At 37.0% G+C, this 21,524-nt stretch overlaps 3 protein-coding genes and 1 long non-coding RNA gene across 4 annotated transcripts; 1 reads left to right on the top strand and 3 right to left on the bottom strand.

Moving 5' to 3' along the window:
• Positions 1-5,457: 5,457 nt before the first annotated feature.
• LOC108854187 (uncharacterized) lies at positions 5,458-10,275 on the top strand. Its single transcript, XR_008939670.1, has 2 exons — positions 5,458-5,655; positions 9,930-10,275. It is a non-coding gene; the product is annotated as an uncharacterized LOC108854187 (long non-coding RNA).
• A 26-nt stretch (positions 10,276-10,301) lies between these two features.
• Positions 10,302-12,715, bottom strand: LOC108849035 (beta-carotene 3-hydroxylase 1, chloroplastic-like). The gene is made up of 7 exons (XM_056996353.1): positions 12,226-12,715; positions 11,834-11,893; positions 11,669-11,740; positions 11,448-11,582; positions 10,903-11,028; positions 10,610-10,666; positions 10,302-10,535 (listed from the first exon to the last, which is right to left on the bottom strand). The coding sequence occupies exons 1-7, from the start codon at positions 12,601-12,603 to the stop codon at positions 10,437-10,439; spliced, it is 927 nt and encodes a 308-aa protein (XP_056852333.1). The 5' UTR covers positions 12,604-12,715; the 3' UTR covers positions 10,302-10,436.
• A 1,170-nt stretch (positions 12,716-13,885) lies between these two features.
• Positions 13,886-18,109, bottom strand: LOC130501425 (uncharacterized). The gene is made up of 11 exons (XM_056996351.1): positions 17,615-18,109; positions 17,366-17,413; positions 17,127-17,285; positions 16,994-17,040; positions 16,759-16,915; positions 16,608-16,669; positions 16,232-16,418; positions 15,773-15,856; positions 15,484-15,623; positions 15,245-15,362; positions 13,886-15,157 (listed from the first exon to the last, which is right to left on the bottom strand). The coding sequence occupies exons 1-11, from the start codon at positions 18,092-18,094 to the stop codon at positions 14,177-14,179; spliced, it is 2,463 nt and encodes an 820-aa protein (XP_056852331.1). The 5' UTR covers positions 18,095-18,109; the 3' UTR covers positions 13,886-14,176.
• Positions 18,110-18,716: 607 nt separating this feature from the next.
• Positions 18,717-19,888, bottom strand: LOC130501426 (40S ribosomal protein S10-1). Its single transcript, XM_056996352.1, has 5 exons — positions 19,795-19,888; positions 19,680-19,728; positions 19,246-19,528; positions 19,036-19,165; positions 18,717-18,902 (listed from the first exon to the last, which is right to left on the bottom strand). Exons 1-5 carry the CDS (start codon positions 19,795-19,797, stop codon positions 18,822-18,824), a joined length of 546 nt encoding a protein of 181 aa, XP_056852332.1. The 5' UTR covers positions 19,798-19,888; the 3' UTR covers positions 18,717-18,821.
• Positions 19,889-21,524: the final 1,636 nt, after the last annotated feature.

Genomic DNA, 21,524 nt, shown 5'->3' with positions numbered 1-21,524 from the left:
GTGAGAGTTTTGTTTGTAAATGATACTCTTTATATTGAGAATTGATTTTGATTTGTGTACATATAATGAAAAGTGATAATAGTAAAGGTGCACAATGTAAATGTTGTATACAAATAAGTGTATACATGTGTACTATGTTGCCAGTGTCCACATGGACACATGGACACCCAAAATCATCCATAATATAGCTAGTATCTACATGGACACCCAAAATCATTAATATCCTTTGAGAGTTTTATGTTTTCTTCTATAATGGACAATGATATTTTGTGTACAAAGTAGCATAGATAATTTATCAGTGTGAACCTATGAATTACGGGACCAAATTAAAGAATTTATTTTTAAATCAGAAATATCTGGGGCATAAACAAAATAAAACAAAACGGCACGGACCAGTGTTGCAAAATCAGAACATTCGCTTGGTCTGGATTGCACAATTAAAAGTTTCGGAAATATTTGTGAACATAATAGAATTTTGACAAATTGAAAAATAAACTAGAGTTGTAGGACCATATGTGAAAATAATCAAAATTTTACCATTGTTGCTTCGGTGAAGCTTTTTCTTTGATCTGCCATTAAAGCGACGACGATTCCAGCGTCCACAACTCAAGTCGTGAGCATGACGACCACAACGAGGAGAAGACGATTTGACTGTGACGCGGATAGCGGTAGAGCTATGTCGGAATGGAGCTTAGGGTTTGAGGTTGTCGGCAATGGAGTTTTTGTTGGAGAAGAAATGACAATTGTTAGTTGGACAAGAAATCACAAAGTTTTTCACCACTCCAAAAATGATTTTGATCCTCTTTTTGTTTTATTATTATGAATGATTGTTTATCACAGAAAATAAATCTTGTTTGAAATTATGAGAAGGATTGTCTATTTTTATTTTTATTATTGGAAATTAGTTTTTTTTCCTGGAAAAAAATCTTCAATATCTTTTTGTTCTGTGAAAAAAAAATAATTATAAGAAAGAAAAAGTCAAGAAAAGAGAAGAAGAGGAAGTGGGGCCTATTAGTTACAATTGATTTTTAACTATTACACGTAACGAAAGAGAAGAAACTTAGGAAAAAGTGTTCTAGTAGTGGAAACTGTCCTATTATGTTATAAAAAACTTAAATCTGCCTCTGTGTGTAATATTTTCTTCGGAAAATTTGGTTGAGTCTTGGATGTGATTGCAACGTAAAAATGAAGAATGATGTTTAATGCGATTGTTTGATTTCTTTTAATGATTCCCGACCGGACCGGATCTAACCGGATTGGAACGGTTTTTGTTTTTGGGCTAAGAATCTTTAACGACCCCTACATGAGTCCAAAGAGTGTTTACTGCAAAAGTGCAAAGTAATCACTATTATATTTCAGTGACAAAATACTAGAGCTTGATCCGCACGGATTTTTATTTTTTAAAATATTTATGGATTTTTAATAATTTAAACCCCCAACTAAAGATCAATCGTAAAACAAACCCTCGACTAAAAATTTTGTGAAATAAACCCTCATCTTTATTTCCGTTAACATTTTCTCCCCTCCGTCACATTTATCGTTAACTGTTGACGGAGAAACGTTAACTATTGACGACCAAGGTTACACAGGGGCGAAAACATTAATGGACATAAAGATGAGGGTTTATTTCACAAGACTTTTAGTTCAGGGTTTATTTTACGACCTATCTTTAGTTGAGGGTTTAAATTACTAAAAAATAAAATTTAAACATGCAATGAAAAATAAAAAAAGTGAATAAACTCATAGTTAAACCAGTTATAAAGTGAATTAATTTCATCAAATTTCTGAACAAGTCAAACCTTATCTTGTAAATCTAAGTACACTACAAGAAAACATGCTGATACTGAGAGATAAAATCCTTGGTATGTCGTCGGAAGAACCGTATTCCGACGACATAGCGAGAAAAAAAATCCTCGAAAAAAATTCCTTGAAATTTCATTTTCCCTCGAAATTTCCTCGAAATTTTCTAACGAAATTTCGAGGAACTAAAATTCCGAAGAAATTTAGAGGATACATGTTCGTCGAACGAGTCCTCAGAATATACTGAGGAACGAATCCCTCGAAAATTTCCGAGGGACAAATCCTCCGAAAATTTTCGAGAAACGCTGTTCCTCGGAAAATACCGAGGAAAGCTTCCCTCGAAAATTTTCGAGGACCGGCGTCCTCGAAAAATTTCGAGAAACAGCAGTTCTCGGAAAATTCCAAGAAAACCTTCCCTCGGTATATACCGAGGACTGCTGTTCCTCGGAATATTCAAAAAAATCTGTCGAACATTTAGATTAAGGTGTGTTTGATATGAAAAAATCCCTAATGTAGTATACATGTATTTGTTTTGGATTAGATAGCTAATTGTAACTATTTAGTATTAATAAATATACAAATTTGTCAATAATGAGTAAAAATAATCAACCGTATTTCAGTTTATTTAAAAAAAAAAAAAAAAAAAAAATTAGACGGTCAACGTGGGATTACGCGGGAATTAGACGGTCAAACGCGGGTCAACGCATAGATTCACCGATTTGGTCCAACTCGCCGCGGTCACCCACCGAGTAGCGCCTAGGCGACTGCGTTTTGAACAGGGGTATTAATAGTAGAGTCGGTCTTTGAAATTTATGAAGTTTGAAATAATTACGAAATAACCAACACTTATAGGATTTTCTAAAAAAAAGATTTTTAGTAATTTAAACCCTCAACTAAAGATAGGTCGTAAAATAAACCATGAACTAAAAATCTTGTGAAATAAACCCTCATCTTTATATCCATTAATGTTTTCGCCCCTGTGTAACCTTGGTCGTCAATAATTAACGTTTCTCCGTCAACAGTTAACGATAAATGTGACGGAGGGGAGAAAATATTAACGGAAATAAAGATGAGGGTTTATTTCACAAAATTTTTAGTCGAGGGTTTGTTTTACGATTGATCTTTAGTTAGGGGTTTAAATTACTAAAAGTCCAATATTTATCTTCTATAAGTGGTAGTATATTTGTTATAATTTTAATGTTTAAATAATTGTTTGATGTCAAATTTTAAAACATAATAATTTTATAATTTATATTAAACAGTTTTGTTTTATGTTGAACCATCAATTATAGCATCCACACTTTTCTAATATGACATCTCTCCACAAGTGGGTTTTTATTTTTTATTAATCAAAAATTTAATGTATAATGAAAAATTTTATATACTTTTTAAAGTCTGGTATATATTTTATATTCATACATATTTATCATACTCCCTCTGTTTTTATTTGTAAGTAGTTTTAGTTAAAAGTGTGAATAATAAGCAAACTTTTACTTTTGAAAAAATAGCATTTTAATACATAAATTCAGCCAATAATAAATATGTTTGAATTATTTGATTGGTCACACAACATGTAATAAATGTAAAAGATGCTTTGGATTATGAAAACATCTTACATTGTGAAACAAACATTTTTTGCTAAAACTACTTACATATAAAAACAGAGAGAGTATTATATTTGTATTGGGTTATTATTTTTATTAAATATACATAAAATAGTACATTTACATATTAATTTATATTTTATTAAAATCAACTAATTATTTGTGTTAATTATGTTATATATCAGGTATCCGAGGGTAGAAATAAATAGACTTGAGTCATGCATATTAATATTTTACTTAAATAAAACGTAATACTAAGAAAGTACCTTTATTTAAAAAAGACATTTTTCAATGTGTTAATTTACTCGTGTAATTAACATTCATTTGATGTTGGTGCAGGTTAAATAAAATAAAAGGAAGAACTATGCTTCGCGGTGTTGATTTTGGAGGACTAACAATTTGGTGGGAAAGGTAAATAATTCTTTTCTTTTTTGTTTCCGTCATTTTAGGTAGGATTAATCATTTTACAAAAACATTTAATAGCTGGAAAAACAAATATTTTTTAACTATAAGTTAATTAAATTTATAATGGCATTGGATTGTAAATATTGTGCAATTTAAAAAGGTATTTTTATGTGTACTTCTGTTTTAATAGTATAGATTATATAAAAGGGACTATTAGTCTGATGTTTTTTTGTATGTTTGATTGATGATTCTTTGTGTATATGTTTTTTTTTATCCTAGATGATATGCCTCTTGGAGTAGTTGGGTTCGTTTTCAACTTTCTTTAAGACGCGTACTGGTTATCAAAGGTATGCCATAGATGATGGTCATGATGAAACCATCTTTACCCAAGGGGGGAAAACTTTACCCAAGGGGGAAAAATTGAAGTTGGTTCTGCTAGGATGGTATATGTTCGTTAGATTGATGATGCAATGGAGGTTCGTGATTGCTGCTCGGTTGCTGTACCTATCAATGGCAGGGTGATTTTCTATGACAGTGCTGAGGCAATGGCTGAGTTTATCTCTGGCATTTACTGAATATGCAACTTTCTAAATATGTTTACAACTTTCTGTTTAGGTTTTTCTACTAAATATGTTTTTCTCTGGGTTTATCTGGCTGGCATGATGTAATTGATCAATTTGCAACTTTGGGCATATGATGTAATTGATCAATTTTCAACTTTTAATTACTTCTAATGTTAAAAAATATTATACAGTGAAACCTCTATAAATTAATAATGTTGGGACTACATCAAAACTATAAACATTTATTAATTTATAGAGATTATTAGTTTATCGATATCTATCTTATTAAAATAGAAGTATCTTTTAGTTTTGTTTGGCAACATGAATTGCAGAGTTAAAAAAAATTAAAATGTTGTTTGGACACAAAGATAACATCTATCTTTGGCTTATAGAATTTAATTGTTACTATAGAATTGAGTCATATTTGCTATTATAAACCATTTTGATAACTAGATTATTTATTGGGTCATTGTAATTATTGGTTGTTTAAATCAAATAATAAAATGAATAAGTTAATGTCATGATTGAAAACAATTATAAAATTGATTTTTGGTTCATTTATTACTATTTAAATAAAATTAAATATTTAGCAGAAAATATGTAAAAAATTAGGAAAACTTTAGCAAAACATTTAATAAAAAGAACAAAATAATAACAAAAAAGAATAAAAAAGGTCGAAAAGATGCAAAATATGTGTTGAGAAAGTTAATGTGATAATTACATATATAATTTTACAAGTATTTTTTATTACTAAATCTTCATCAGTTATTCTTTATCAAATTCTGAAAACTTTGCGACATTCTATACATAACATATATTTACATATAATATTTATATCTACGAATTCGTGGGCAACCACCTAGTACTAATTGAATCAAAAAATCCAATTTGGAACTATAAAATTATATTAATTTATAGAGATTTTTAGTGTATAGTAATTTATCGAGTATTAATTTAAAGAAGTTATACCGTAATTGTGTGTCTGAATATAATATGCAGTCCTCTCCCATTTTCTCACAAGTCTACTATGCCTTTAAACCTATTAAAAATGAACATCTGGAATAATTAATATTAATAATTCTATTAGGTTTAGTCGAACACATCGTTTTTTATTTGTAGAAAGCTAATGTGGAAATCTCACTCTTCGTAATCCCATTTTTCATCTTCTGCTGAGTCGTGGAAGATCCACCATTTAACGGTTTATACTCGTACCATTGCGGCGCCTCATTACTCTCCGGCTTCGCTGCAATCATTCGTCATCATCTCCCTGTTCATCGCTGCAGGTTATTTTCCCATTCTCTCTATTGATTTTCTGAAGCGCTAACAGTTCCTAGACGTATCATTGTGCTACACTAATCTGTATCATCATCTCCCAGAGATGCAATCAATTTTAGCTTAGATTCTGGAGTTTTTTTTGACTAAAGGCTTTCAAATTAAACATAAACGAACAATTACAAGATAAGACTATGTCTTATAGCTGGATAAAGTTTGCGAGAAAGTGGTTGAATCTCTTCCTATGAAACAACAAAAGAAGAGACTAGAGTTACCAACAATACAATGAAAGACAATAGCTACTGATAGGATCCACGGCCGCGACGACCACGTTTTCCTCGTCCTCGAACTGTCTTCCAATCCATGTCTTGGTATTTAGTCGGGAGTTTTATCTCCCGTCCACCTCTTGACAAGCTGAGGGAGCTATAAGACTCTGTCCCAACTTCATCCACATCTCCTAACAATGTGAATCGAGAAGGACTCTCAAAATCACAAGAATTAGATGTTGCGGTTAAGGGATCAACAACTGAAGTTTTGCAAACCTCAATATTGATAATGCTTGATGAAGAGAACTCCATAATAGGTGTAGTAGTAGGAGTAGACTGTTGATCTACTAATGTGGAAAAAGTGTTGACGGGGCTAAGTGTAACAACAAGGTTCTCCTGCTGAGTGGGTGAGGAAGAAGGTGCATGAGTTATCAGTGTGCTGCCAGCAGCATGGTGGTCTACAGCAGTATCTGAAGGAACAGAAGTCGATGGCGATTCAAGAATGGTTTCAAGTGCGTGGTGATGACTTTCTATCTCATTGATAGGAGTCTGATTTTTCGAGCCAGTGTTTTCCTTTTGGTTTAGGACTATGTCAATATCCACTACAGGGACCTCCGAATGGTGATCTGCAGGAACTGACGAAGAATTTGAAACCTGTGTAGTCGTTGATGGTAGAAGGCACCTCTTCGCTTTGTGTCCAAGGTTTCCACACCTTTCACACATAGATGGAATCCAAGTGTATTCCACATTAACAAGGAAAATGTTACCTTGTTTATCATCCAATGCAATAAGTTTTGGGAAGTCTTTATCCAGCTCCATCTCCACTAGAACTTTTGCTTCGCCCATACTAGTAGGATCAAGTCGAGGCTTATGCGTAAGGATAGGTTCTCCAAGTCCTGAGGCAATATGACTTAATCCTAGTCTTGAATAGCAACAGTCTGGTATATTCTTCAAAGTAGCCCAGACCGGAAGCGTGGAGACTTCAGGGATCTTAAAAGATCCTTCGGGAATCCATGGCAATACAAATAATAAGCAATCATCAATGTGCCACACACCTCTCTGAATAACCCAATGACGAGTAGATTGATGTGGAATATGAAACAAGTAAGAAGAATCACCAAGTTTCTTACAACTGATCTTACAACTTCTTCCCCATATTCTATTGACCACAGCATGTACAAGACCACCAGGAGGTAGAGAACACTTGTGGAACTTTCCAATGATGTACTCATCCTTATTTTCAGGACCTAGCTTAAGCACTTTTGAGGGAATAGATACCTCAGACGTGCAATCAATGTGGTATGTAGGAGAAGCTGCACGGTAAAGATTTCTTGACTGAGCGTTCAATCTCGCGGCCCACGGAAAGCGGAGACTCCCATCAGCTTTTAGTTCCGGAGGTGGAAGCTTCTCGATCGGAGGCTGGACAGTTCGAGCAGGGAACTTACTTTCCGGCTTCTTGTTTAAAATCTCGTCATTTAAAGACGGCCAAAGAGCAGCTAACTGATTTTTCTGAAGCTTGAGTTTCATCATCCGAGGTAATTGATGATGGATTGTTGACCTTAGGAGCTGATATCTGGAGCTGAACCGAAGGAGGAAGAACTTCCATAACATCAGTGCCGAGAAGAGATGTTCCTTCGGGAGACATGACAGAGACAAGAGAATTGGTGATTATCAAAGGAGCTCTCTCCATGGATACACCACCAATAGTCTCTTGAGGGGCCAGAGTTTCAGAGATGTCCGCCACGCTTCTTTGAGGAGGACAAAGTACCATGCCCTTGTTACAATCAGTACCCGTTGATAAAGGAGGAATCAGCAACAATGAAGGAGGAGACGGAGGAGACAACGAATCCGGAGAAATCATGGCTAATCCCGGAGAGACCTCTTGATTCGAGAAGAGAGGTTCTGTTGAAGCTTCAGTTGATTGCGGCGGAGAAGACGAGCTATCATTCACAGAGACCATGGCGGAGGAAGGAGAGAGGGGAGATAGGAGAGGAGACAGGCCACCCCGATGAGGAGAGACTGACCGGCGACGCCTTACACCAGTGAAAGCGTCGAACTTCAAGCTTGGAGATGTTAGGGTTTCGCCTTTACGATCTAGATTCTGGAGTTTGATATAGATATATTGCTTAATTTCCCTTTTTATTTGTTCTTTGGAAGGCTTTTTACCCCATCAGCACTACTTCAAAGTGAAAAAAATAGATCAATCTTGGAAGCAGGATTATATTTCTAAAATGAACACTGGCTAGATTGTCTTAGTTAAGGCAATGTGAAGAAAATAAGCACCCTATGTTTAACTTTTTTTATCATGGTCCACGAGTGTGTTTACCATAGAGATGATAGGTGGACTTCCCGCGCTTATGGAAGCAAGCGGCATTCCCTTGAAAGCGGATCATAAGGCTTTCTAATTAACAACGTGAACTGAGATTCATTGATGCTGGATTCAAAACGGATTCAATTCCTTTCCTTGGAAGCTTTTGTGAGATTGAGATCATTAAACAATCTTGAAAGAATTCTCTAAATATTGCGGTACCTTTTCTGAGAAAACAAGATTTTCATTTATGCTTCCTCTGCCAACAACGTTGCAAAGATGAAAGCAACAAGTTTCATAAAGTATGGTCTTCGTCATGCTTGTATTGTAAAAGGTTATTTTTGGTTAGTATATATCAACCAATGGCTTCATCCAGTTTGTTAGGTTTAATTAGTTTGATATGGTTTCATCCGGTGTTGGGTTAAACCTATTTGCATGAGTAACTTTCACTCAGGCTTAACATTTTTCCTGATGAAAAACTTTGAACATTTTGATGAATAAGAGTTATAACTATATTATTTATTAACTTTAAGTTAGCTTAAGTGTCACTAAGACACGTAGCGAAGTTGGACACCTTAGTTAGATTGCTGTGGATAGGAAAATGAACACTTAGAGCACCTCCGATGAGAAGTGCTAGACAAAAAATCTTTAAATCTTTATATATTCACATTAGTATTTAATTCTGGGTTTTTAAATTCTACTGAAAATTTAACCGAAAGTATCTAGTACATGTAATACATGGATATGTATTTAAAAAACTTTTTGGCTATAACTCCCCATTGGATGCTCTTAAACGCGTTTTCCACATTTTCGTTAGGTTTAAAAATTATGATCGTCATGTCGGTCAGTGGAGTGGCCACAAGGCATAACATTCGTCCACGAATGAATCTTAAACTTTACAACAACGTATAAAGCACAAGACTTTCTAACAAAATGTGCAATATTTAGGATTTGATTATTGATTAGTGCGTTATTGGTTATTTTGGAGCTTCTTAGTCAAAAGCTGTAGACCGAACTTCCTTTTTGTGTAAAATGAAACTATCGTCGTTTTTTTATATTGCACGTTTTATGTCATTATCTAATTATGCGTCCACGCCACCTCATCCTCTCTACTTTTCACCATCTAAATTACGAATAATCAAATAGTTTGTTCTCCCTCTTATCTCTTGGGATTTAATTGGATAGAGTCGTGGGAGTGTACATAATAACTTCCACTTACAATCGTTGAGCATGGTGAGAAAATACTCTGATGTACCCCACTTAGTGAAACTAAAGTGAGTTAGTTCTAATGGAACAGACTAAGCATGTAACACGTATCCATAACTTTTATCTAAAGTCATTTCCCTTTTTTATGATCGCACCCGCTAAGTAATGAAGAGATAGCACTAATATAATCTTTGACTGTACAGTGGTTACGACTTCTAGACTGTACGTGCCTTCTAAAGTATATTCATACCATGTATTCACTCGCAAATGCTTCAGTGTTTGAAGTGTAAGAACATTTTATTCCATTTCCACTAATGATCTTTATATCCTACCTTCATTTTGCATACTAATTACTGAGCGTTTAGGGGTCTCCTTATTCATCTTCTATCTTTGATGTTCTACTCACATTTCGTTGAAAGAAAGATAAGAGTGATTGCATGCAGGCATGCAGCAATTGATTTCAACTTTTATTTTATTTTGAACTTTTTTGAATCGTGCGTTATAGGCAACGTTCGATGGCGCCATCTTCCAGGAGATCGCGCGAAGAAGCGGGCCATACTATGAACGTAAGCTTATATTAACTTACGTGACAAAGAAACATCCAAAAACATCAATTTAGGTAGATGATGAAGATTAACTTGTTGGTTGCAAACTTGCATGCATAAGCAAAAAAAAAATCTAGTGCAAGTCGAAATATGTTCCAGTTTATTCCAGATATGTATAAGATATATAATATAATGTCTCGCCTTGTTCATATTCACTGAATCATTGTAATTGGTCGTGACTCGCTATGTGTAAAAAGATTATCAAGTCGGATTGGTATCTTTATATTTATTTATTTATTTTGCTGAGAGGATTGGTATGTTATATAGTATGATTAGCCTAATATTTCTACTTTTAATAATTAAAAATCAAAATCGGCATATACGATTTATCAACAAAGACCGTATTTCAGATCATGACAAAAGACCAAAAACTAAAAGAAGAGATTAATAATTTGTTATTAATTTAGTCAAGAGCTCGACTCGGAACCAGAACCTTTTTTGTATAATTTGATTCTCCGACTAATCTCCTTCTCTAACTCCTCATCTCCTCCAACTTCTTCCAATTCCTAGAGTAAAAATTAAGTGATTAAAGGTTACATAACTTAGAAGATTAAGAATATAAGCATATACAAAAACTTACCTTCGGTCCAAGAAACAACCCGTATGGCACACCATCGAACTTGTCAGTGTGATGTAGCTGAAAAACAAAAACGAGCGTATAAATTTTCAAATCTATAACTAGGATAGGAATGCTAAACAGTGTTTTATATTTTTAACGTCCAAAACTATACAAAGCGCATTGATAAAAAGTTAAAAACGAATAGAATAAAATACTATTCATTCAGGACCAGAACTTAAACGAAATGCCTTTCCATTTTGGGAAAGGAACTGTTTATACTTTTGTCGTTGACCGATCAAGTCAATGAGTTATACCTGGTGAGCGGCGGCGACCTTCCGGAGATAAGGGACGTCAGCGATAGGACCGACAGGGAAACGCTTGTGCACCAAACCATCGTGGACAAACATGTAGGCGATCCCAAACACCGTTATTCCTAGTCCCTGTAACGAGGAGAGACACAGCATTTAGACCCACAAAACGCAGACACGAACGCGACATAACGGCGTTTTGATCCAAAAAAAAAAGGCAAAGTAAGCCACCACTAGTCTCATGGGTAGCCAGCGAATCTATTTTGTGATCACATGAACCGAAGATCTCAATGTCTTTATAAAAATACATATACATATAGACAGAAAATCTTGCAAGAGAGATACGTTTCTTTGAGCCCATATGTCCACAGAGAATAAAATACTAATTGTTTTGACCTTTAGCAGCGATAAAAAGCCACCGAAATGTACTAAACCGTTGTTTAATTTTAATTTTAAATGGCCTAAACCACAGAGTTGAAGATTAATAGAGAGAGAGAGAGAGAGAGAGAGAGAGAGAGAGAGAGAGAGAGAGAGAGAGAGAGATGACATACGGCGCCAAAGCAAAGACCAGGGACGAGTCCTTTATTAAAGAAACCATAAGAGAGCAGACCGATCGCAGGAACAGCGTTTATAATTGCAAATACATCGTTCAGCTCAAACGGCCCTTCTCTTGGTTTGTGATGTGACTGCTCCCAACAAAAAAGAGGGGAAAAAATCAAATTAAGCAGAGCTAGAGATAGAATATTCAGTCAGGATGAGAGTTGGAGCTAACCTCATGCATGTTCCAAAGAGAAGCGTGCCAGAGAGCTCTATGAGCCCATCTCGCCCAAAACTCCATCCCCACCTGATAGACAGATATTCAGTGAGTTCAAGACAAACTCTGTGTGTGTGTGTGTGTGTTTTAAGAAGATTAATTAGAGTTGGTTTGAGAACTTACAGCAGCACCAACAGAGAGAGCAAATGTACCAAACATCTCTGACATTGGGATCACACCTCCCTGATTCATATTTTGTAACCAAAACGAAAAACAATTGTGAATATATTCCCCTCCGTTTCATAAAAAAAATCCACATTACAAGAGAAAATTTTGTTTTTAAAAAATACATTTTTTATTTTTTCAATGATTATTTAATAAAAAATTGTTAACTTCAAAAAAATTAATAGTGTTTATTAGATTTATATTGGTTAAAACTATAGAAAATTGTTATTCACAAAACATAATGTATTTTACAATCAAATTAAATTTAATATGTTTTTCTTAACATATGTGAAAAGTGTTAGGATATGTATCTGTTTTTAAACGGATTGAGTATTATTTTTGGTTATTACCTCCATTTGCCAAGAGAATCTGTAGTAAACGGCCATAACGGCCATGGAAGTGATACCGAAGCTCGACATCACTGCAGCTACTAGATAAGTGAACCTCTCGGACTCCTTCCTCTCCAGTTTCTCAGCCAGACGCAACGCCAATAGCTCGGGATCTATGGCGTTGGTTCTCTCGGTTCTCTCATCGTTATTATCGACGGGAGAGCTCTGCCTCCGCGGTTCAACGACGTAGCAGACCGAGAAGCCTCTGAACCGGAGAGGGGAAGGGAGTCCGGCTAAGGATTTTGGGTGGTGTAAGCGGAAGTTTGAGGAGGAGGAGGATGAGAAAGAGCGGTGGAGGGGGTTGAATGTTACGGTGGTGGTTGAGAGACCTGCCGCCATGGTGGAGAAGGAGCTCCGAGAGAGTACTTGGTGATTGACTGGTGGCTCACCTTTTATGCGAGAGAGAGAGAGAAAGAGATGTGGTGTAAATGCAATCAGGCCTAGGATTTTGTTTGGCTTTCTTATTTAAAAAGAAAAAACAAAAAGACACTTTGAAATTTAATTAATACAAGTGAAGGACGGTTTAGTTTCGTGTAATGAAATTTACCCCTAATAAAGTCTTTGTCCTCCACAAATCTACCCCACCCTTCTACTTTATTTTAATTACATTTTCTGCCATTAGGCAAATATCAAGAATAAGCATAAATTTAAAATCTTGTAAATTTTAACAGTCTTAATGTCTAATTAATTGTACATATATTCTTGTTTTAATAGTCAATCAAAAGATTATGTTTCTATGTAATATGTATACGTAAATGTAATGAAATCTGTGGGTAAATTAGTATAAAAGGTGGGAAGGAAAGGCAAAAAAATAAACAGAAAGGAAAGCAACAAGGTACTAGCTACATCCATTTAATATGAGGCTGATGCCTAGATAGTGTTGGGCATATGGGTCTCCTCTACGTGTCATATTTCCGTTGGTTCACAGAATTCCTCGTAGTATCTTTGTCTTTTGGTATATTTATTTATTTCATTTTTTTGGACCACTCCAAAAATGTAATAGAGAAAGAACCAAGCTTGCTCAAGAAAAGAGTAAAGAAAAAAGAAAGATACCGAACTAGTAAATATGCAACTTGGGCCATGGAGATGGACCTGACCTCAAGGTTAGGAGCACAAAGTACCATTACGATCTGTATCTTGTTTTCCCTTTTTATATCAAGCATTGTGATGCGATCTGTTTCCCACTTTGTTCTGATGCCTGTTTTAGCTTTGATTTGGTAAATCTCCAGCCACAGTTTCCCACGTTACTGCGTAACCCGAGACTCAAAAATGTCATATGATAAGAGATTTATTACCAAAGAGGCGTTGCTAATCGCTGTTTGCAATGCCATTCAACAGATCAATACCCTATAGTGCAGGACAAGGGTAAATAACAAGTGAAAAAGCATTACTAAAGATCATTTCAAACAGTGAATCATCTCCTGCATAAACAAGTCCCTGAGTAAACTCGTCTGGGTCATGAGGAGTTCAGCAGAGGAAATGAGGCTGGTGAAGCGCCGGTGAAGAGAGCAAGAGGAATCATCATCAAGAACTTTCATGGAACTACTGTCTTGATGGATATTCAAGGCAAAAGTACAAACGACATTTTGGACACTCTTCTCTTATGGTTCTGTGATTTAGCTGATCAAGAAACGAAATTGAATTTTAGAACTTTCATAGAACAAGCTCCTCTCAGTTTGTAACCAGCACACATAACAAAGGTACATATTGAAAGCATAACCATTACGGTACCTCTTTCATAAACAAGATAAGAGTTCCAGTTAGTTAACTTGGGACTCGATAGAAAAACACAAAGTACTGATTCAAGAATTTAAAAACAAAGTCGAGAGGTGTGCTCAAATTAAATATATCAGACTACGGTGGGACACGATAACAAAACATCCTTTTGCGACACAACCGAACCATTGAGGACTTACCCGCCGCCCATGGGTCTTTTACCCCTCGGTTTTTTCTGGCCTGATTTATTACCAGCAGCACTCTTCTTCCCCTTCCTACCAGGCTTGCCTCCTCCACGTTGCCTAGCGTCACTCTTCATCCTCCTATCCACTCTCTTCTGTCCTTTCCCAACCTTAACACCAACTCCTTTCTTTGACACAACCAGTTCTTTCCTCGGCTTCCTCGGCTCAGCTGCTTTCTTGTATAGCTTGTCTATCATCTTGTCCTTAGAACGGTCGGCAATATCCGGTGTGTCGGATATTACATTTGCCTTCTTCCTCACCTTCTCCAATCTTTTCGCCGCGGCTCTCTTCTTCCTTGCCTTGGCCTCTGCCACCTTTTTGGCCGGGCGAGCGTTGATTTCTCTGAACTGAGCTTTCATTGCATTGATTTCTTCTTTAGTGACGGGTTTCATCGGTTGTCTGTGCTGCTTCTCGTCATCCAAAAACCATTTGGGCAAAAAACCTTCGTCGCCATACATGTACTTGTTATAAGCATCGTCGAGCATCTCTTCTCTCTGCTTCTTCCTTAGCATTTTCTTGGCGCAGGCCAATATCTCTGCTTTTGTATGAACGTTGTCATCATCTGAGGATGAATCAGAGTCAGAATCTGTGACTGGTGCAGGGACTATCTCGAAATCGTCTTCCTTCTTAGAGTTAGCGAGTGAAGTCTTATCAGACGTCCCGATTGCTTTCGCCGCCTTCTTCTTCTTTGTCTTCTCGGCTTTAGACAGGTTCTTCTTAGTTGGCATGTCGTCGTCACTGTCATCTTGTCCCAAGTCTCCTTCTTCCACGGCTTCTGCAAATATGTCCTGACTGAACCATTGGTTGGATATTTCCTCTTTAGTTTGGGTCTCTCCATCATCAAGTGGTACCACAAGAGGGTTCGCCTCATCCATCTCTACATTCATATCTGAGTCGTAATCTACTTTCATTTCTTCATCTCCATCACCTTCCTCCTGCACAGCCAACCAAAATATGTCTCATTCCAAAAATCTGTAGCATCCATGAAAATGGAGGAGGGGCAAGCAATGGTTAATATTTACCTCCAGCTTTTCAGCGTGTGCCTGTCTAGCACGCTTCCTTTGCTTTGCGCTTCCTTCTCTCTTCACCATGTACCGGTCATATGCCTCATCAAAAGCCTCTTCCATTTGTTCAGTGTATCTGTAATGTTAAAAAAGACTATAAGATGAAATAACAGCACAACACAAACTTGAGCAATGTATGACAATCTTGAAACATCATTCTTAAATCTACAGAAAAGGTATGGGGTCAACGGCCTGACCTCTGACGTTCTTCATCAGAATCTAGACCACTGTCCTCGGAGTCATCTGAAGCTTCAACAACACGGTCTTCGTTCTCAATGTCATTGGCGTGAATATTATCATCTTCATCATTGTCAACAGCCATAAGATCTTTCTTTCCCTGGAATGGATAAATAAATGAAGATTTTAACGTATATACAAAGCTAATTGGGAATAGAAACATTAAACAATTAGCAATACAAGCTCTCTCGATGCCAGTCAGTCATATTAAACAAAACTAACGCAGAGACTGGATACAAAATAGAGTACCTTGATAGCAGCAAGAGAGAACAAATCATGGTCGACATAACCATCTTCAAGTGCATCTATCTGTGGATTGGTCCGCGTCTTATCCTGACAAATTATATAGAATTAAGCAAAAGAAGTATAAGGTCGAGAAGATTCATATTTAAGACCAGTGACGACAGCATAAAGAAGAGCTCTCAATTAAGAGAATCATGGTTCGGAATACTAATATCTAACTTCGTCACTAAGCTAAAATGATTCAGGAAGTAAATGGCAACAGTTTTTCTTAGGCAAACATATAAATCTGAATATTGTTTTTGCAAATGAACTAATACGTACTTAAACTAATCCTGTATTACCTAAGGAATTTTTATTTCTGTGTAATTTCCTAGAGCAAAGAAACTGATTAGGAAGTCCTAACAACCGTAACATAAACATTATCAAATTTGCCGACAGAAATGACGATTTAAAATGAAAACTAACCTTAGCCCGTCGTTTTGCGAGAAGCTTCTTTGCCTGTTTCTTCTTGCGATCTACTGCGTTTGTCAGCTCTTCTAATTCATTGAGCAGTTTATCATCTTCATTTTCCTCTTCCTTCTCCGCCTCAGGCTCCGTTTTAGCGACTTCCTTTTTCTCAGGAGTCAAAGCTTTCCTCATTTGCATTCGCCATCTACAAGAAAAAAGGGAGTTCAATATTTGCTACAAAACTAATACAATTTCTCAACGAATTACTGGCTGACCACAAAGAAAAAGTCATAACAAAAGCATATTTCCCTCACGACAATCCAAAGATCCACGCACAATGATTTATCTGATTGAGTATGTAAGGTATTATTCTGACTAGCAAAGCAGTTCTTACTTTAAGATGTACTTGAAGTCATTTTTCCCCAAAACCGGAAGATCTTCGCAAAGAATTTTAATCTGCTTCCAGAAAAAGCAAAGATTACCAGCAGGTATAGGTAAAATATATCGTGGCTTAGTTACAATATGGCAAATTAGAGAGGCAGTACCTCATCTGAAGTCAATTCATGTTCCTTTATGGGCAGAGAGGCTTCATCGTCAAAGGATATCAAAGTAACTGTGCCAAGAACCTCAAGAGGATTCTCAGACCAAATGAAATCAGCAGCAGATGCAACTTTTCTCAAAATGGACTCTCCATCTTGATACCTAAGATATTATCCCCAGTTATTAAAACTTCTAATAAACAGTACAAAAACAAAACCAAGATGTTTGATATTTGCATACCCATCACGGTTCCTCTTCTGTTTATTTTTTCCAAGCACATCCACAACCTACAAACACAACATGTATAATAATAATAACTTACACACAAGAAGAAAAAAACACCCAAACACTAAATAAGAAAGAGTAATCACACCTTTCTAGTTGTCTCCTCTTGCTCCTTGAAGAGATATCTAAAATCAAGAAGACGAGGATCAATCTTGCCAGGAGCTGTGTAATTGAAACCCAAAAGATACGTCTCAGCAGACGCTGAACGACTAGCCGGCGGCTTAAACACTTCAACCTTCTCAAACAGCTGCACCAAAAAAATAAAACAGTAAGAAACAACAACAACAACAACAAATCCTTATCTCATATAACAATAAAACAAAATACCTTCTTAAGACAAAACTGTACATTGCTGTAATCTCGCGACCTGAAAACCTACACACAAAGAAAGAAGAAAAAACAATAGTCAAAACATATTTACAAGACGTCGCAGGGGCGGTGGCACGTGCAATTAGTCCCAAATTTATTTATACGTCCCTAAACTAAATATATGTTACACTAAATACCCCATACTAAATAAATCTCTGGATCAGCCCCTAGCAATGAAATCAAAACCCCAAAAGCTCAGAAACAGACCTTGGTGATGAAATTCCCACCACCAGCCAAAAACTCAGTAGCCAATTTAACCGAATCGATAACCAAAGCGTTCTGGCTCATCGCCTCCTGAGACCAAGCCCCGCCGACGTTGGGAGACCCGTCGTGGATAACCAGATCGAAGGCCTTGACGCCGTGCTTCTCGAGCACCTGCTTGATCTTGGACCTGCACTCGGGCCTCGTGATGTCCTGCTGGATCGCGACGCAGCCTTGGATGGCGCCGATGGGGACGAGATCGATACCGAGGACGAGGCTGCCGACGGGGGCTTTCTGGACGGCGACCTGCATCCAACCGCCGGGGGCGGCGCAGAGATCGAGGATGGCTCGGGATTTGTGGAGGAAGGAGTACTTGAGGTCGAGCTGGATGAGCTTGTAGGAGGCACGGGAGCGGTAGCCGCGCTCCTTGGCGAGGCGGTAGTACTTGTCTAAACGATGCTTTCCCTTGACCTTACCCTTACCCATTCTGAGATACTGAGATTTTTTCTCTCCTAGGGTTGTTGAGTTTTGGGTTTCGAAGGAGCAGCTGATGATGATGATGATGAAGTGTATATAAGCTAGGGTTTAGGGTTTACTACGCGCGCCGTTCTTTCAACTGTAAGCCCATTAGTCTTTATTTTTAATGGGTTTCGTTACTTCTTTCTGTGATGGGCCTCTCACGGGCCTTTAGTTTCTCTTTTTGATGGGCTTAACCCCTCACCCCCCCCCCCCCCCAAAGAATTGCGGTTTGAATTGAATTGAATTGATAATTTTGTCACACACAGAGTCCATAATGATACGTATACAACTCCCAAAAAGTAATGATTCGATTCTTACAGAACTCAATGTAATATTAACCATCATGGATTACTAAAAAGTTTTAAGATTTTAGTTGACACTCCAAAACATGTTCCTCTCAATCAGATAGACTAGTATATATTGGACATAAAAACACGCACACGAGTATAGTTCGGGTATACCAAAGAAACGTGTTAATATCTCATTTGGACAAAGCACCCGTTTTACTCATGTCAGAAAATAGTAAGAAAAACGTGGAATTTAACACTGACACTGGAAAATTATAGGATTTGTTTCTTTAAACCAAAAGTGAGAGAAATAGATAGATTATAGATTCCGGATTTGGATTACAAAAACAAAACTAAAGCCAAAACTGAAAATGTCTTTCAATTGCTTAACGATAAGAACAGCTCTTTCAGGGTAAACCGGAACCAGATGGAGCTGCAGCGCTGTAACCACCAGCACCACGGCCAAATCCAGGCCTACCACCACTTCCCTGTCAACACAAACAGCAATCACATATGCAATGTTAAAACTCATCAACTACTGACAAAGTAGATCATTTGTAAAAAAATCTCATTTGCTTTTTGGTAAAACTGTTAGGGATGGTTAGAGAGAGAGAGATTTACTTGGAAAGAGGGTTGGTAATCAGCAGGAGCTCCACCCTTTTCACCTCCAACATCACCACCACGTGGCCCTGCACGGTACCCATCACGGTCACCATATCTGGGACGGTCTCCCTCAAAGCGAGGTGGTCCTCTGAAACAAACAACAAACCACCCCCAATGTTACCGAATCAGACAAATATTATACAGATTCCAAGATAGAAACCAAACTACCTTGGGCGATCACCAGGTGGGCCACCAAAAGGACGGCCAATGGGCTTAGCAGACTTCTTCAAGGTCGCAGGAACAACATCAGACGGAAGGTTAAGATAAGTTCTCAAAAACTCAATGCCTTCATTGGTCAAAAACCAATAATAGTGCATCCATGCGAACGTCTCCCTAACGTACTCCTTGGACTTGAAACTCTGCATGAGCTTGATCACTTGCAAGTTTGGTACTGACTCAATCAACGGATGCTTCGCGAGGTTGAAATCCTTCTTGGCAAACAATACTCCTTCTGTAGAAACCCCAGGTAGTGATATAGATCATTTCACACACAAATCATTGCAATAGCTACCTCATAATCTTAAAGATTCAAACTTTGTGAACGACCCTCGAAAGTTCACTAGATCTAGCATCTACATTACTCAGTTAATAAGCTTACAAACCTTTGAAGAGGTACTTGCAGATCTCTCTGCGGTTGGTCTCTGAGATAATCTGTTGAACAATCAGTACATTACATAGTGTAAAAATAGAGAAACAGAACAAAAGCAGAGTCTATACCATCGTCTTGTTGGTAAGAGCTTTCGCTGCAACGAGGAACAGAGCTTCTTTGTTTTTATTTTTTTTGGTCAAAAGAGGCAGAGAGCTTTAGCTAAGGTAAAAGTAGGGTTTTCTTTTGATAAAACATGACATGGGCTTTTATTGGGCCGAACATTGTTTGCGAGCAGAGCTTCCACTGTGTATGGGTCATAGTTCTGCAAAGGCTGGCCTTTGGATAGTCGAAATAGGTCTAACCGGTTCCAAATTAGATTTCTGAATCTCATCAATACAACTCGATTTAGATTATATAATTCATGGCTGACAAATTGTAGAACTCCAAATTGTATTAGAGATTTGAAAAGGAAAATATGATCCAGTACAAAATGAACGAGCAAAGTGAGAAGAGAGACCTGCCTTGCCTATAGTGGTGTTATGTTAACAATTATTATATGGTTTGAAACTTTGAATCCATTTTGAAATAAAGTCACAATTGTATTTAAAATTTGGGACATCGGTCCATACAATTTATATGCTAGTCTGGTAACAAAAGATTCAGTTATCCCCTAATATTAATTAAAAAGCATTCTAAGTTTCAATCAAACATTTTGATATTCAGTTCATTCTAAAGCATTAGCTAATTAAGTTTCTGCTGGAACAAGAATCAGCATAAAAAAAAAACCTTGTTCACGACTTGAAATACATTCCTTTTTAAAACAAAATAGTGATAATCTAGTGACAATTTCTTGGAGTTTGGTGTGTACATTAGTCATGGGTTCAATTTTTTATGGGAATTAAATTCACTACTCTGCTAGTATAGGTTTAGAATTCGGTCCAAATGATTTATATGATGGACCGTAACATAAGATCAGTCCATTCTTTGGGTATTAGCCGGAAGGTATTATAAATTTGTATTAGGCATTATAGTATGTTTCGTATTAGTCCAGTAGCACTAAGTGTTCCTCTCGTAACCGATCGGATCGCCGATAAAGTTTATAAAACAAATAATAACATGAACTTTAAACAAACGAGATGTTGTGAAAAAATGTTATTAATTGGGCCAAGGCCTTCGTCCATCCCCTACATAATAATACAATTTTCACGAGATAATCTCAAGCAAAGTAGAGAAAGCAACATATCTTAATGGCAAAAATTGTTGTAAGCTAAAACGTTTGGGTCTTTGGTCTATAGTCTTTGTAGATTCAAGATCAGCATCTGATATATTTGTGAGGGGTTCAGAAGCGTAGACCGGTACAGCACCTAAAACCAAGTCTGACTCAAAGATTTGGAAGGTCATGCATGAGCTGAAAAACAAAAATGACCAAACAAAAAAAAAATGTTTTACCAATTTTTAGGAAATAGGTACGCATTTAACATGATTTATCTGTTTCTGTGGTTTCATATCAGAAGGACAGAATAAAAATAGACGAACCATGTGCAACTGCACTCATAGTACATGCATAGGGCTGCCTAGAAATCAAAATGTTATTTTGCTAAATAATACAAAAACAGTGTTCCTCAAACGGCTTAAGCCAGTCCGCAGCACTCAGGTGAATAATGTTATTAGCTAATACTCAAAACCGAAAATATCTGAATGCACGAATTATTTCATTAATGGTGTCCAATGAGGGTCGACGATGGATGGAGATGGACCAGGCCAGGGTGCTGGACGATAAGGACCTCTCCACGAAAAGCTGAACCACCCTCCTCGTGCGTGACCCACAACGGCTGGTCCCCGGTCACAACCGTCTTGC

The sequence above is a fragment of the Raphanus sativus genome, unplaced genomic scaffold, assembly GCF_000801105.2.
Source record: "Raphanus sativus cultivar WK10039 unplaced genomic scaffold, ASM80110v3 Scaffold0193, whole genome shotgun sequence".
Lineage (NCBI taxonomy): Eukaryota > Viridiplantae > Streptophyta > Magnoliopsida > Brassicales > Brassicaceae > Raphanus > Raphanus sativus.
Note: the sequence above shows the minus strand (reverse complement) of the source record. Positions and strands in the feature narration are given on the sequence as shown.